This window comes from Micropterus salmoides, unplaced genomic scaffold, assembly GCF_014851395.1.
Source record: "Micropterus salmoides isolate LMB-PRFRI ecotype aquatic unplaced genomic scaffold, ASM1485139v1 Ms_hic_scaffold_22, whole genome shotgun sequence".
Classification (NCBI taxonomy): domain Eukaryota; kingdom Metazoa; phylum Chordata; class Actinopteri; order Centrarchiformes; family Centrarchidae; genus Micropterus; species Micropterus salmoides.
In genome coordinates, this window is record NW_024041373.1 from 12,354,199 (window position 1) to 12,371,262 (window position 17,064).

At 40.9% G+C, this 17,064-nt stretch overlaps 1 protein-coding gene across 1 annotated transcript in view; it reads left to right on the forward strand.

The window, feature by feature from the left end:
• Positions 1-16,214, forward strand: part of wdr27 (WD repeat domain 27) — a 49,151-nt gene extending 32,937 nt beyond the window's left edge. The window contains exon 24 of the mRNA XM_038738036.1: positions 14,826-16,214. Coding sequence (XP_038593964.1) covers positions 14,826-14,897 — 72 coding nt within the window. The 3' untranslated portion in view covers positions 14,898-16,214. The remainder of the gene's footprint in view (positions 1-14,825) is intronic.
• The last annotated feature ends 850 nt before the right edge of the window (positions 16,215-17,064 follow it).

A 17,064-nucleotide genomic window follows, 5' to 3' on the forward strand; every position in this document is an offset into this window, starting at 1 on the left:
ACCTTGGAAATCAGGATGTCCCCATAAGCACATCCTGATTCAAAGTATGCTAAAAGTCACTTGCATTCCCAAAATAGGATTTATGTTGCTTTGACACATATTGACTGAGTGAGAAAACATTTAGTTACAGTCCCTGGGTCTTGTGAGTGACTAGACCTCTTGCTTTTAATATAGTTCTGAAAGCATGAGGTCTTTTACAATTTTTTTTTTTTATACTAACCCATAACCAGTAACACTGTAGCTTATTGAATATAGCTTCTTATTAACCAAGCAATTCTTTATTGGCAAACTGTATGCGCCACTGTTTTTCAAGCCATTTTCTAAATGCAATTAGAACAACAGTCTTGTGTGTTCACCGCTGCACAGTTACCTTTTGTCTTCCTACCCGAAGGGAAAGAGCTGTTCTTGATCAGTGGCTTAAATCAACATTCACTGTGGCCTATTTAATCTTTCTCAGGCACTCTTAGAGGGAGAAAGACCTCTGAAATGTACATCAAACTACGATAAAACAATATGAAATTGAAAGATTTGCATCCCTTGAGATCTTATTTTTAGACAGTTTTTCCAAATGAAATCCAGGGTGGATTGTCAAAACAATCCCAGGCTTTCAGCTGTATTAAACAGTTTCCATATGTCATCACTTAATAATGTGTTAGCCTAAGAAGAATTAAGAATGGACATTCATTCATCTTCTCATTATTTACATTGGAAATGATAGCTTGACAAAGCAATCTCAACTCTCTTGTCATGCAGGGTTTGTTTTAAAGAGGTGGTATTATGCTCATTTTCAGGTTCAAAATCTTAATTAGGGGTTGTACCAGAACAGACTTACATGGTTTAATTTTCAAAAAACACCATCTTTTTCTCATACTGCACATTGCTGCAGCTCCTCTTTTCACCCTATGTGTTGTACGCTCCGCTTTTGAGCTACAGAGTGACGCATCTTACTTGTACAAAATCTTTGTTGGGAGTCGCACATGCACAGTTCCCAGGTAAGGACTACTAGCCAATCAGAAGCAGAGAAGGGCGGGTTGTAAGAAACAAGGTAGTGTGATCCAAATCAAAGCCGCATTAGACTGCGACCGTAACCTAGCAGATGGTATAAGTTACTCACAAGTCCACAACCACACAATATAATTGTTCCACATCTTACCATTAGGACTAAACGTTGAACTGTTGCCGGTGTTCTGACGATCTATGCTGCCTTGCTGAAAAATGCTACCATAGCGCAAATCAATAGACTTGACTCTACTCGGCCCTGCTCCGTTTTCAGTGTTTCAATGTTCAGTGTGACACACACACGGCAGCGATCCACACAGCTCTTAAAATATATACAGTCTACGGTTAAAACGTTTCAATATTACTCAGAATGTGAAGACAGATAAGCGGTATGAAAACCTTCCAGCTGTGTTTTCCTCTGCCGTTGTTGCTGCAGCGGTCTGTGTGACGGCGGGAGCAGAGGGCTCTGTGAACGGGCAGCTGGCCGGCCTCACACGCTCCTCCCGCGGGTTGGTACAGGCTTCCCCCGCAGCCACTTGCAGAGCTCCTCAACTCCGACAATATTCAAGCACATTTTTGTTCCGCCATCACTTCTCGTAAAACTGTCAATATTCGAAATCTACACAGCTGATTTCTCACCTCAAAACTTCTCAGAAGTGGATTTAGTGATGAAATTCTATACGAAACTGTAAAATACAAAACTTTCTGTTGCTGGCCTCTGTCTGGCGCACGCAATGATGATGCAGTGAATAGTGAATATTCTCTCTGACCAATCAGCAGTCTGTTGTGTTTTCACGTCACATTTTAGTATCTCTCAGCTCACTTGGAACCTCGACGGAGGTGAGGTGATACGAAAAAAAGTACCTGGAAGCAGGTACATGTACAACATTTCTACAATGAAAACCCAAACAAAGGCGAGTCGAGCCAAAGGGCCTCCGCTCAGACTAGCTTGGTTTGAGGGCGTGCCTGACCCCGCTAGCCGCTTGGCAAGCTTTATGATGCGTTTTCATTGTGATGTCACAAGTAAAGGAAGTGAAGGGCTGAACTACAAACGAGCTGGTTTCAAGCGGTTCAGAGCAGAGCTTTCTGTGGGAGATGGGAACTCTCTTTGGACTGGACTTTGGGCTTTTCACTTTGCAAACCTGTTACATGCACAAAAAAGATAAATATCTCAATAAAGGAGAGGGGAAAAGCCAAAAAGCACCTCTTTAAGACTGAAGTCTCTCCTTCTGACCCATCATAGCTATACTTAAATAATGTAAAACTCTGTCCTTGACATTTTGTTTCACTCTGAATAATAGTCAAATTATTCACATTACATTTACATAGTTATATAATTTGTATTACAAGGGGTAGCGTCAGTTACTCTATATAATTGGCTAAGATGCAGTATTATGCCTGAAAAGTTGACAGATATATTAAAACCAGGGATCAGGAGAGAAGGATAAATTGTGTAGGATTCATCTTGTAATATTTTTATAATATTAACGCGGCTGTCAATGAAAACCTACAGGTTATGATTTGCCACTTGGTTTAGATGGGATTAATACAGTTGTAAGAATTTGAAAATGTTGCTCATGCATCAATAGCTGCAGATTTATGACGCTGCTGATCATGGTGGGGTCCTGTTATACAGCTGTCAGATGAAACACACTGATGGCTTGAGATATTTGAAACCACCACACTTCAGCCTCATGAAGTGGTTGGACATGGGGAAACAACAGTTCAATCTGTGCCAAATCTGTGAAAACTTGAAAAGTTGATCTCTACAGAATCCAGAATTATAACAGTACACCTTCGACTCTGACATTACCGCCCTCATCATTTATATCAGCACTCTTCTTAACATGGAGGCAGAATTACAGTTACAGAAAGCTCTCTTTCACATTTACTGAAAAGTGTTTATTTACTGTTCCTAAGAAAGTTGATGTAATCAGTCAGATATATTGAGTGCCTGACTGAGCTTTGTGACTACTGCTTCTACTAAACCTTGATACAGTTGATCTAATGTCTGACTGGAATGGATGCATCTGTCTTTATTTTTCTTTTGTTTGTGGCCAAAAATTGGAGGGAAGGGGGTTCAAGAAGTCCTGGGAAATTGCTGGTCAGTCTTACAATTAAGGTCATGTGGTATCATAATGGCAATATTGCTTTAATTCATGAGCTTGTGTTTGTGGACGTGAAAAAATACTGACAAAGAGTGTCACCAACCTGTGCACACCTTACTTTTTAGGCACATTTAAGGGCCAGATGTTCTCCGTATTTACTGCTGTGAGAACTTTCTGATGCAAGGCACAGACAGATAATGCAATGCATATTTTCCACTCATTTTTCACTCATGTTTTCCACCCCAATACTTAAAATACCATCAAGTAGGCAGATCTACCTCCGGGTTTCATTCCCTCAGGTTTATTCCTGTACTTTAGTCTGTAATGAGGGATCCTAACTTTTACTGTCACTTCACTTTGTTGTCTTGTAAAATCTTGTGGGTTTTCACATGCCATACCTCTGTTAAGCTTTGTAAGCTCTGTGGTGGTGGACGTACCGTAAAAGTCTAACAGGAGTGATTTTGTCTCTACTGGTTCAACACACAAGGATGTTCTCTTTCTCATTTCTTTTCAGATTAGACTGGTGGAAGGCAAACAAACTGTGTCCAATTTGATTAGTGTTTCCTTCAATGATTTTTGGAATTTAAAAGCTAGGCAAAGAAAAATGCTATAGCTAGAGGCGAATCAGCAGTGACTTCAGAGAAATAGGGTACTGGGTCAGACTAGAGAAATAGACTTCATGGGGCTGTGCTGGATTTGGGTTACTGAGATTTGCTGTTTCATCCCAAACTGCCAATAGCTCCGATTACATTGTTCCACATCAGCACTACAAACGTCTTTGTGGTATTTGCCAAAGATCAGCTTATTAGTGAAGTGGATTTATTTTAAAGGACAATAGAGTACACTGTCTTTTTTATTTTTTCAGTGGACGACAAAACTATTCTGATTTATGCTGACATAATCTACTATACATTATAAGAAAGTTGATAAACCTCCTGTATATTACTTCCATTGCTAAATAATTGAATTCCTTCATTCAGATACATTGGATTTTTAATTGGTGACTTTTCCATGTAAGCCTCACGATCAGGTTCTTGAGTTTCTACCACCTTGTTTGTGTGAGAAGAGCCTTTTAATCTGAATGATTAAAAGATATCATGCCAAATATCTGGAGGAGTCGGCCGACTTGACATCCACATCCAGCCAATGAGAGCAGGCAGCTGGCAGAGCAGGCAGCTACTTTTCACTGCGAAACACTTTTTACTCACCTCCAGAGGCTTGTACCACGAAGCAGGATTTGAGCTTATCCAGGTAACTTCGGGGTTAACCCTGGGGTTTCAGTACCAAGAAGGTGGTTCACTTCTTACTGGGGTAGATTGCCATGGTAACTTTTATACTGTTTTATTTTTATTTACTCTTTTGTGAAGCACTTTGTGATTTTATCTGAGAAAAGCGCTTTATAAATAAACTTTACTTACTTACTTACTTACTTACTTACTTATGCTGAACGGCTAACCTGCTCCGGAGCAGGTTATGTTCCAGATAAGAGATCAACTCTATGACAACGCCGCCTACTGACCAATCAGCTCTCTTGGAAAATGACACCACCATCTGTAGGAAGTTCCACAGACTGTTTTAGCCTATAGGCTGCTTTATGTTTGCTGTGGTGATACGGAGAAACTCTAGAGGCTAAAGCGACATCATCCTACAGCGACTTATTTAAAAGCATTAAGCTATTGTTGCCTGCAGGTTTTTACAGTAGGCTGAGCCTAATTACTGCTTTGAGATGTGTTTAATATCCTATTTTATTTATTTGCTCCCAGTCCGTTTCACACAGCCTGTCGCAGCCGTTAAAATAAATGGGTTTAATTTTTCTTATGTGAGGTTGAAGAGCAGTTTGGTTGGGATATTGAAATACTAAATTTTAATATGAATGTAGGCTATCTAGCCTATTTTAGGTTAGTATAGCCTACTACAGAGAATGGTCATGTTTCGCCCCACCTTTTGCGATGTGGGCGCAGGTAATGAGGTGAGTTTTCAGTAGCTTAAATGTTGAGATTCAGTCTTTCAACCACTATCTCAGCACATTTTATGGTATGAATGGATTTTTCGTTTCAATGCTTTATGAAGTTAATTTAGAACAATGTTTGGAACCCTACGAGTGTGTTAAATACATTAATCTAATTTTTGAAGTTAATAGAAGTTTTTTAAAGTGAGGTGGAACGACCAATTCTTCAGTGCCCAGAGTTTTTTAATGTGGAAACACCAACACACAGCCGAGCTGAAAGAATAAGGCTGATATTTTCATACAGCTTATAAGAACACATCATATCAATGCATTATAGACTACACCTGTTCATTTAGGCATTCACATTGTCAGCGATTCTCTGTCTCCCTGCATGTGTCAGATGCAGCCGTGCTACTGTCGTATTTCTGTAGTGTTAGAGTTTAATCCTCGTTCATAAAACATGACGCTCTGCTGACAGTGGACTTGTTCATTTCAGTGATTGGTCATCTGCTGCTAACTCCACGTCTTTTATGTGAACACGCTCACGGCTGGATTGGGAAACCCTGGGTTGACTTACCGAGTTGATAACCAGCTTCGTGGTACCGCTTATCCCGATCGCGATTGTTAGGGTTAGTTAAGCCAGATAACGAAAACATATCCTGGGTATGTTGAACTCGCTTCGTGGTACAGGCCCCAGCTGTCTCTGTAGCACAGACGATCCCTGCTATCTGTGTGTGCTAATCCATTCTTTCACACATATTCTTTGTCTTTACAATGTTTATCTTTATAATAACAAACAACAGCTGTTTCATATGTAGGTTTGCATAATTTCCCGTTTAACATTTCCCGTGTGTTTTCTTGAAAAAACATGGTTTGGAGATGAGCGTTGGGTGACACAGCCGCTGTCAACTCATGTAGTGTGTGACCCCCTGTCTAATATCAGTCACGTAGTGTGAACACCACAACGACTTCAAGACTCCCGTCACAAGACGGCAAGTTGTGTGGTGTGAACAGCACGGCCATCGGACACCATAAAGATCGGTTATGTAGAATGTGAACTTTAAAATAAGAGAATATCAATGAAAAACAACAAATATATGCATTTTGTAATGAAAAGTTACAAAGTACAATTCTTAACCTCTGTGTTGAAGTGACTGTATGTTGTGTCAGCCCTTATTAGATGTGACTATAGAAATTGGGAAATTTTTAACTTTTACCTGTAGGGGACAGGCTGTATATGAACAGAATGGTACAGTAGGAGACGTTTACAAGCCAGAGCCATTAAATGAAAATGGGGGTTTTGCTTTGACTAATCCCAAACCAGGTGTGGGGTGTGCTTGTTTTCAGGCAGAGTTTTAAACATATTTACATAGAGTTTTAGTGTAGAGCCCGACCAATATGGGATTTTTAAGTCTGATATCAATTTTGATATTTGATATTTTTAAAATCTGATAGCCGATATATCAGCCAATGTTGTTTTTTCCCCTTATTTTAAGAAACACATGAGATAAACAAAGATTATCCTTAAAATTTTGTTATGTTGAGACCATACCAAGATACCATGACATAATGCAGTATAAAAAGAGACTTTTTATTGTTATAAATAGTACTTAGTACAAAACATATTAAGGTTTTGATAAATAAGAGTCAAATAAAACTACAGAAAAATTTTTAAAATATCTGATTTATTATAATTTATAGAGTACTACTACCAATTTTTCTGTGGGAGATGGGAACTCCCTTTGGGCTGGACTTTGGGCTTTTTCACTTTGCAAACCTATTACATGCACAAAAAAGAGATACAACTCAATAAAGGAGGGGGGAAAGCCAAAAGCATAATACCACCTCTTTAAAGTAAATAGTGTATTGTGGGGGCCATAAAAAAGAAACTATAAAACCCACCTATATACTACTACTGCTACTAATAATAATAATACCATATATCATATCTCATGTCATTGTTATAATAATAATGATAAACAGGGCTCTCCTACATAGGCAAATAAGGTTTTTTGTTTTTTGTTTAAAAGAAAATTTGATGATTGATGAAGACAAACAACCAAAATGAAGCTTACGATATGGTAACCCTAGTTCTATAAGCACAGGCGGAGCCCTCTACTGGATTCTATGGGTACTCCTCCTCCAATCACACGCACGCACTTGCCCACTGAAATTTTATCGTGCACGTAGCCGACCAATAGGACGTCGCTACCGGTACATGCGTGACGTATAAATAGCAGTGTCCCTAGAGCCTCAGCATCCGACCGCCTCTTCAGCAGACGGTGTCAGAGCGGCAAGGTTCATCGGTAGAGGGCTCCGCCTGTGCTTTTGTAGAACTAGGATTACCATATCGTAACCTTCGTTCTATCTCACACAGACTCCGCCCTCTACTGGACTCTATGGGTACAGTGGGTGGGGCCACATAGGATGTTAGCATAGCACACATGGACTGTGTGAATGAATTGAGAACCACAGCGGGCAATGGGTGTTGGCAAACAGATCCACCTCCGCTCTCCCAAACCGAGCTCAGATCTGCTGAACCACATTCTTGTGCAGTTTCCACCCGCTCGGTTGGGGGCCAGCCCTCGACATGAGGTCAGCCACCCCCGTTCTCCAAGCCTGGGACTTGAAGGGCTTTCAGAGACCGCAGGTGTTCTGATGTCCACGTCCATAGGTTCCCTGCCAGCGCCAACAGAGCCGTGGATTGGACTCCGCCCTGTCTGTTGATGTACGCGCTGGAGGAAACGTACCACCACACTAGAAACACAACCTGGAGTGGATTGTGGATGTGTGGTCTGTGGCCCCCCCGGCTCTCCTCGGGGAGCCACAACACTCACTGCACTCCCCTGGCAGGTCCCTCCCCATCCAGTGAGAGACTCATCTGTGAAGACTGACATGGATGAAGACACCCTGCCGAGCAGCACCCGCACCGCATCACCTTTGCCTCCTGAGGTCCAGATACAGGCTGGCAAACCAACATTGTAGCAGTTGCCTGTGCAGCAAGCCCAGAGGATGATGGACTACTGCCCTGAGGCCCAACAGCAGCTTCACTGACAGTGCTTTCGCAGCTGTCCCCTGCTGCAGGGACCACCAAGGGACGCGCCTGTCTCAACAGATACGCTCTTGGAGTGTTGCAGTTGAGCACAGTCCCCAGACACTCAGTCCCCCAGTGGCTGGGGGGAGCTCTCTTCCCAGTTGATTGCAACCCCAGGCTGTTGAGGTGCAAAATCAACTGGGCTGTGTGGAGATCACTCAAGGCTTCAGTCTCTCCATGACCATGAGTGCGATGCATCTGCTCAGCTTGTGGGGGCTAGCGAGTAGTTGACAGGGAGCCTAATGTATTTGTAGACTACCCCCTGAGAGGCGAAGTGTAGAAATTTCTTATTACTGTGTGACCTCGACATGAAATATGCGTCTGTCAGGTCGATGGCGGTGAACCAGTTGCCGGGCTGCACTGGCTCCAGAATTTTCTTGATCATCAGCATGTGGAAACGACAACGTCGAATGGGCTATAGTTTCTCTGAACACACCAGGGCCGGTTGCTCCCTGGTGTCTTTGAATGCACCACAGCTTGCTTCTCTGTGGTGTCCTTGAATCCCCCACGGTCTGTTGATCCATGGTGTCCTTGAACGTACCACAGCTCGCTGCTCCAATGACGGCCTAACGTGCAACAGTGTCACCGTGAGTGCGTCGTCAGTGGAGCAGTCAATATCAACACAGCTGCCGAGTCAGGACAGGGCATCCTCCTCTCCACTGGTGCCACAGGCCGCACCGCTGGAAGAGACGTGTTGTCTGGTTGCGTCTCTCCGGCTACATCTGACCTAGATTGGCGTTAGCTCGACTCGTGCCGTCGTAGCTAGTCATCTGAACGCTGCACTGGGTCGGTGTACGATATATTGACAATGCGGTTGTGTGTTTTTAAGAATCTACAAACACTGCCAGTGAGCTAGCAGTGTTCCCGTGGACACTGTCGTGAGAACACGGGGAACGCAGAGTTAGGTCGCATTGCTGCATTGTGTCACCGTCATGGCAGCAGCCCTTCATTCGGCTGCCAGGCAATGTAGGCGACCCGTTGCGCAGGCCGGACAGCCGGCTAGCAAGGAGGAAGCCCAGGTCCTACTACCTCGGATACCACCAGGAGAGCGACATGGGACATGGGCTTCTGTCCCAGTGGTTTGACTAGTGCAGCAAAGACCCGGGCCCTCCCACTGTCTCTCTCGAGTGTGGGCCGTAGGTCGGATCATAGCTTAGCATCGGTGAATGTGCAGTTTTGTGGAGACTAAAGCGCGGTACGCACCGAGCCGAAGATGGAGGTGCACATGAAACACAAATAATTGCATGCTGGACACATAACGGAGGGAGGAGGTCTGGTGGTGTGCATCAGCCTCTGTCCCTCTGTCACCCCTTTTTTTCGGCTATGTGCACGATAAAATTTTAGTGGGCAAGTGCGTGCGTGTGATTGGAGGATAGAAGAGATAGAACAAGAAACAGAAGTTTCAGTAATCTTACATTAAAAATATCCAATTAAAAATTGTTTGAAAACATACAGACTTGAATCATTGAATCATTGAATCATAGTGAGCAAGATTTCCTGTTGTTTAACAAGTGTGTTTGTTTCTGTGAAAGTATTCTTGGGTAAGAGACTGAACCCGCTGCACTCTGACATCAACAAATCTTTGTTGGGAGTTGCACATGCGCAGTTTCCAGGTAAGGACTACCAGCCAATCAGAAGCAGAGAAGGGTGGGTCGTAAGAAACAAGGTAGTGTGATCCAAATCAAATCATCGGGTGTAACATTAGCATTATAACGTTAGCTATAACTTTAGCTGTGTTAGCCAAAGTTAACAACAACTCTGCACTTGAACAGAATGTTAAGTTACATTGCCGTGTTTATTTTAAATATAATTCACAACCAATAAAGCAAACAGAGTTGGAGTTGCATCGTCTTTTAGGACTAAACGTTGAACTGTTGCCGGTGTTCTCATGATCTGTGCTGCCTTGCCGAAAAATGCTACCATAGCGCAAATCGACAGACTCGACTCTACTCGGACCTGTTCCATTTTCCATTGCAGATAGAACCCAGAGATAGTCCGTAGCTTGTCGTCATAGTGACGCCACACACAACTGCCACGACGTAATGTTCAATGTGACACACACACCAGCGATCCACACAGCTTTATCTTTTTAAGGTTAAAACGTTTCAGCATTCCTCAGAATGTAAAAACAGATAAGCGGTATGAAAACCTTCCAACTGTGTTTTCCTCTGCCGTTGTTGCTGCAGCGGTCTGTGTGACGGCGGGAGCAGAGGGCTCTGTGAGCGGGCGGCTGACCGCCCTCACACGCTCCTCCCGCGGGTTGGCACAGGCTTCCCCCGCAGCCACTTGCAGAGCTCCTCAACTCCGAAAATATTCAAGCACATTTTTGTTCCGCCATCACTTCTCGTAAAACTGTCAATATTCGAAATCTACACAGCTGATTTCTCACCTCAAAACTTCTCAGAAGTGGATTTAGTGATGAAATTCCATACGAACACTGTAAAATATAAAACTTTCTGTTGCTGGCCTCTGTCTGGTGCAGCAATGATGATGCAGTGAATAGTGAATATTCTCTCTGACCAATCAGCAGTCTGTCGTGTTTTCACGTTACAAAGGCGAGTCGAGCCAAAGGGCCTCCGCTCAGACTAGCCTGGTTTGAGGGCGTGCCTGACCCCGCTAGCCGCTTGGCAAGCTTTATGACGCGTTTTCATTGTGATGTCACAAGTAAAGGAAGTGAAGGGCTGGACTACAAACGAGCTGTTTTCAGTTCAGAGCAGAGTTTTCTGTGGGAGATGGGAACTCTCTTTGGGCTGGACTTTGGGCTTTTCACTTTGCAAACCTGTTACATGCACAAAAAAGATACATAACTCAATAAAGGAGGAAAAGCCAAATAGCATAATACCACCTCTTTAAGTGAAAAGTTTCCCTCAAGTACTTTGGACCTCATTTGCCCTTCATGTGTTGGAGTTAGTGCAGGACTGTGACCGCTTGCTGACACAAGCAGCTGTCTCTAAAAGTTAACATGTTCTATCGTCCCAACTAGTAAGATGAACAGTGAGTGCATCATCTCATTGGTTTTCAAGCTCAGTACTCTTACTCTTGTCTCCATATGTCAGCATGTATCATCTTTGCTCTTTGCAGGCAGACAAAAAAAAGCTGGCGTCCCACTAGACCTTTTTACTGTATCTTTTTGTTTGTGGCCATTTGGCATTTGAAAGCTAGTCCCTTTTTTTTATATTTTATCACTTCGTTTCCTCTTTGCCTGACACCAGAGAGCAAAATGCTCTCTTCTTACTGTAGTGACCAGACAGCAAATACAGAGCTGTACTCTGCCGTCTGCTCCAGAATGTCACATTAGAGTGAGATGCAGACTGAGCTGAGACAGCTTCTCTGGAATCAACTGGCCTGTGTTCAACACAGCTGGAGACAGGAAGTGAGAAAATAAGGAGTTTGGGTCCAGTTGCAGAGGCATTTTGTCAAAACCTTTCACATGCAGTAGTCTCAGTTGGTTGTGGTGTTAGTTAATAGTCTTTGCCTGAATACCCGAAATATGACACTGTAAATTGGAATAACATACAGCATTTTGTTTAGTCTGAGCAGCTTTAATGCAATAAGGCAACCCAGATATGCAAACTACAGTAAACAGTAACAGACAGTAACAAAAAACAAAATTATCAAATAGAATATTATGTCTTCAATAATAATGAATATGATAAGATCTGAGATTAGATTGTCAGTTTATTTGAACATTTATGAAAAAAATCTGTGAAGAATTTCACACAGGTTCAATTAGAATTGGACAGTTTCGGGAAAAAAATGGCTTTAATTATTTTGCAGTATAGCTGGCCATTGCCTTATCAGTTACAAATTTTGACTACTGTCAACTTACTAACAGTTTCCTAATTTTTAAGAGAAAAATAAAGATAGTTACATGTAAAAATAATGATTATTAAAAGAAACAATAGGGAGTGTGTTTTAATAGCAGTATAAATAAAACTTTGTGCTAGAATGCACAAATATCAATAAAAAGAGCTCTACAGGATCATATACACAAATCAATACCAATACTATCACCACGAGCAACAGACTAAACACTTCTTTTACTGACAGTTCATGAACTTGTAAGCTGATCAAACCTGACCCTGGTGACTGTCTGCTCCCTTTCCCATCTCTCATGTGGATTTTCCCTCCCCTCTCAGCATGTACAGTACAGAACACCCTGGTATGTTTGCATTTGTAAAGCCTGTGCTCTGCAACAGATGAATGATGTCCTTTGGGAAGGAAAACACATCTCTCTCATATCTTCAAAGCCTTAGATATTGTTCATACCTTTCTGTTGTCCAGAATGCCAGTGTTGGACAGAAGCGTTCGCCTCTGAAAATTGAACCCACATTGCATTCTTAATCGCCATTTTTATTCCTGCTTTGAACTATTGATTTGTGTTCTTTTTTCCGCGGTATGGAGACAACATGCCTGACTATAACTTAGATTATGTAACACACATGACACACCATGCAAACTCTTACTTTGATTTACGATCTCAAAATTCCTGAAAATTTTTGAATGAGACTTTTAATATACTAAACATTCTTTAATATAAAAACAAAAAGATCATAAAAGATGCAGCCCACATTTTCAACTTTGTTCATCTATGTCTAAGATTATTAGAGGCCAGGTTTTTTTTTGAAAAGTGAAAAATAAATGCTTGTGAATGACTTATATATCACTTATATATCAATGGTAACTGGATTACATAAAGACATCTGACATTGCAAATAAATCTTTAAACAGAGATCAAACCGAATGAACACTATGTTTCTTAGAAGTAAAATGTTGAGGAAATACCTCACTTGTGAAGGCCCAGCATGACCCCATGCTAAATGTCTACAGTGAATCAGCTCGCAACATGCTCTGACTTTTGACCCTGAAGGTCGCCCAAAACCTTCAGTCCTCATGGGCTTAGCTTTACTTAATCCTCAGTGAATAAAGGTCGAAGGTTGCAGACATGGAATGTGCCGGATTGCAGATGTTTGGAAGTGCTGACGTAAAAATTCCATTAATGTTGTTATCAACTTTTTTAGAAAATCTGTGATTTAGTTTCAACTCTACAGTGCATGTGAGGAGTATAATGCCTAGGTGATTGCTTAGTCTAGTGGTTTTGGGTGACAGTTGATGAAGAGAGCTATGATTGCTAATGGAGCTGCTCTCTGACCCTCTTAAGTTTTAATAGTTATTTTAGCAGCCCAGGGGCAGGATCCAGACATGTTGGCTATTGTTGATTAAGGTCACTGAGCAGGAGACATGGTAAAAGAAAATTCCTTGAAAATGGAAGAGCTAGTGAGATTATCTGTCAGTCTGTTTGTTTCGTGGGGGAATCAAAAATATTTTTAAATGCTAAAAAACACTAACACCTGCTTATGTAGGTGTTCTGGAGAAATCCTCTTGTCTTTGGGCACCATACACACCCCTGGAAATCTTCTGTGTGTCTATAGGATAGAGGCTGTAATGATCACCCGTCAAAGGAAGAGTGAATACACCCCAGTGTCATTGTATGTCTCTCTTGTATGTGTCATCCTCAGACCTCAACTATTCTGACTCCCTTTCCCGGCACAGGCATTGTCTTGCTGGTAAAAGATCATTTCTCCATAAAACTGCTTTAGTACATGGGAAAAAATGTTGGACTATTGTTGTACCAAATGTGTTTTTTATCACTGCTTGGCAAATCTTTGTGCTCCAAGATTCCTGCTGTTAGTATACTTTAAAAAGATACTCTGTCTTTACAACCAACTAAAAAATCTCTGAAATCACCTTAAATGACATTAATGCTTCACAGCAGATTGGCAAATTTACCCAAACATTCCCATTTGGTTTGCAATTTGTTGGGTTGTTTTCATTTATTTTTCAGAATGTAGGATGTGTGGAGTCCTTTAAGTCCCTAAGTGGGATTAAGGGTAGTACAAATAACCTTGTCTTGAAGTAGTATGAAAAAGATTTGAAATGGTTTGTTGCGTTCCCTGGTCTTACACACCACATGTGCTTGAAAATAAAGTATTGTAAAAATAAAACTATCTTGAAATATGATTGTCCCATCAAATCATATATACTTTGAGCAGCTGCAGATATGAATATGTATCACAAGCCTCATTCTGAATCCCAAGGGTTTTGTGTTGCTATTGCAGCTTATTGGCTGTCAGAGTGTTGAGGTAATGCTCCCTCACCCTCATCTGCTCTGCTGGCTGATAGAAACAGATGAGACAATCTTCCCTTCTCACTAAAAAATATAGCGAAGAGGTGTTTTGTGTACATGTGCTTGTCAGTGTGCCTCATCCACATGTCGGTGAGAGAGTTAAAGGGGTGTGCAGGGTGTGGGGTTAATGTTTATTTGATGTGTGGGTGCCTTATTAATCTGTAAACAGTTGACTCACCATGAATAGCACTGGCAGGGACCTCAAGCTCCACGTCTGATTAAACAAAGTTATATAACAAACATCAGGCCAGAGGCTTCATGTTTTTTGTGAAAAATGGCAGGTATGGAAAATCAGGAATTTCTATTAGAAACCCAGTACGGAGCTTGACCTCGGTGATGCTAGTCTTCTTTAAGGAAGCAGGTGCGTGTTATGTAACTTGGTCCTCGAAATAGAGAGTCGTAAAAAGGAGAGTGATGTGTGACACAGTTCCTGGGAAATATCATCCACAAGCTAAACGTGATGTAATTTTTTTTCTCTGTCTGTCTTAGCTGCTGACTGGGACCCTGGATGGGAATCTGAGACAGTTTCAGTCCAGCAGTGGGGCCCCGTCTGTCTCTTGACACCGGTGCTGCTGTGCATAGCGTCGCCAACATGACGGCGTAATTACAGCAGGCTGCTGCAAAGAGCATGCAGGTTTTATTAAAGCAGTTCCACCCCCCTGGCTAGGATTTTACTGGGAAAGGAGAACGAAAGGGTTTTGTTTTTAGTTGTTGATTATATAAAGATCAAAAATAGATACAAGTTTAAAGAGGTTTTGTTTTACTTGTTATATGTGTTCTTCTACTTCTGTGCTTCAAATTGTCGAAATGAGTCACCCATTCCAGCGCTCATCTTTGTTGAACTTCCAGCATGTACATCATCAGCTTTTCTTTTAACTGAGATTCAGTCAGCTACATTATGGTGATGCAAAATATACTCAATTACAGATAATTACAGCTGAACGTGCCAAAAACAATTTTATCAGTAGTTATTCCCATCCATTTGTCCACATTTTGGACGGTCAAGCATCAGATTTTTTTGGTTCAGTATGTGGAACAGATGTTCTTCTATATCACAGGCTGTGTGACCACTACTTAACAGATCAGCACACATAGCTATGACATCAACTGGGTGCAACCTCTTTGGCTGCCAGACACACAGATGCTACTACTGTTCATACTGACACACCCGTCCGCATTGTTTGAGCTGTACATTTACTCTTCTGTACCTCAGTCACAACAAAATGTCAGCTACACTCGACTGTACTAGAACACAATAAGAAAGTAGGAGATTTAAAAGGGCTACATCGCTGCTAAAGGTTCATGGTGAAGAAATTGGTACATCTTGGTTAGATGTCTGTGGAAATTCTTTGTTGTAAAGTTTTGTCTGTTTTCTACATGGTATGTGTATGTTACTGGATGTAAGATGTTCTACTTTATGACCACTTTTTTTCTGATTTTTAATAGTTAGGCCTATAGTAGGAACTATTATATATACTACAATGTATTGTATACAATGAAACTTAAACAAAACAAAAAAATATATATATATCATGTATTCAAGACTTTTTGCATGCAATATGACTTTTACCATGGTTGTGAGCTTCCTCTCAATGTCATCATGTCATCTATAATAGTTTTGTATTAGGATTTTTTAGGATCGCTCCCTCTTGACACAAGACGACACTTTCACTGGTATGAACTTCTTTTCAAATGCATTCATTTAATGATTCATATCCAAAGAAAATTCTTTGTTCATTATAGAGATTAAAAGGGGTAGTAGTATATAAGTTTTACTTCTTCCTACCCCCCTTTCAAACATATAAATAAAGTTTTCTTTTATTGGCAATCATATGTTAGTTGCTGTTGTTTTTGTGTTAATTTGAATGTATGCTTATTTTAAATTGTTTTTGTTTTTTTTGTTTTTTTTACATGTTTGAAATAAATATATCAATCAATCAATTATGCTTTAGATTACTCATTAAGGTGCTCTTAGTTAAGGCCCTCTTTTCCTTTAAGGACATTAATAAAATTAAATAAACTTTTATTGGATTGGAATAACTATAATAACTTAACTCTGCATATTTGCTTATTTAATTTAATTATTTAAAAATGTCAGTTTTGCGCCCTTCAACAGATAGTATTCACACTGTAATTTCTTCAAGAATTGCTTTTCTAGTTTTTCTTTTGCATTTTTTGTTGTGTTGTTTTGTATGGTTTTGTTCTTTTATTTTAGGACCCCCTTGAAAATGTCAATGGGTTTATCTTAAATATGATCAATTTGAAAAATAAAAAGAATTGGTAGTGCATTTTTGTTTAGGATCACGTCAACAATCAAAAGGTTTATATGCAATACCAAAGTAACTGCTGGAAACTACATCTTGTATGCTTTTATGTTTAATATTAAGCTTCTTCACTCTCAGTTTGATAAGTACAATAATCCCACAGTTAATAACTAATTACATTTCACTCGCTTTATTTTCCTTAATGGTGGAGGTCGGGGCACAATTTTTATTTTTTCTTTCTCAGAAAAAAACTTTTTCCTGTTTCCTATTATGCTGCCATTATCACTGTCGTCATGTTCTAACCCACAGCTGTCTTAGGAGAAGCTGAAGGAAAACTCTACCTATCTGTAATGGAATGACATTTCAGCGTCACTCATTCCCCGTCCATTAGGAAAAGATATTGGATTTGATGCATTATCTGACGCTGATGCTGAAAAATCCACTGATAGGCTGCCTTGTCTTAA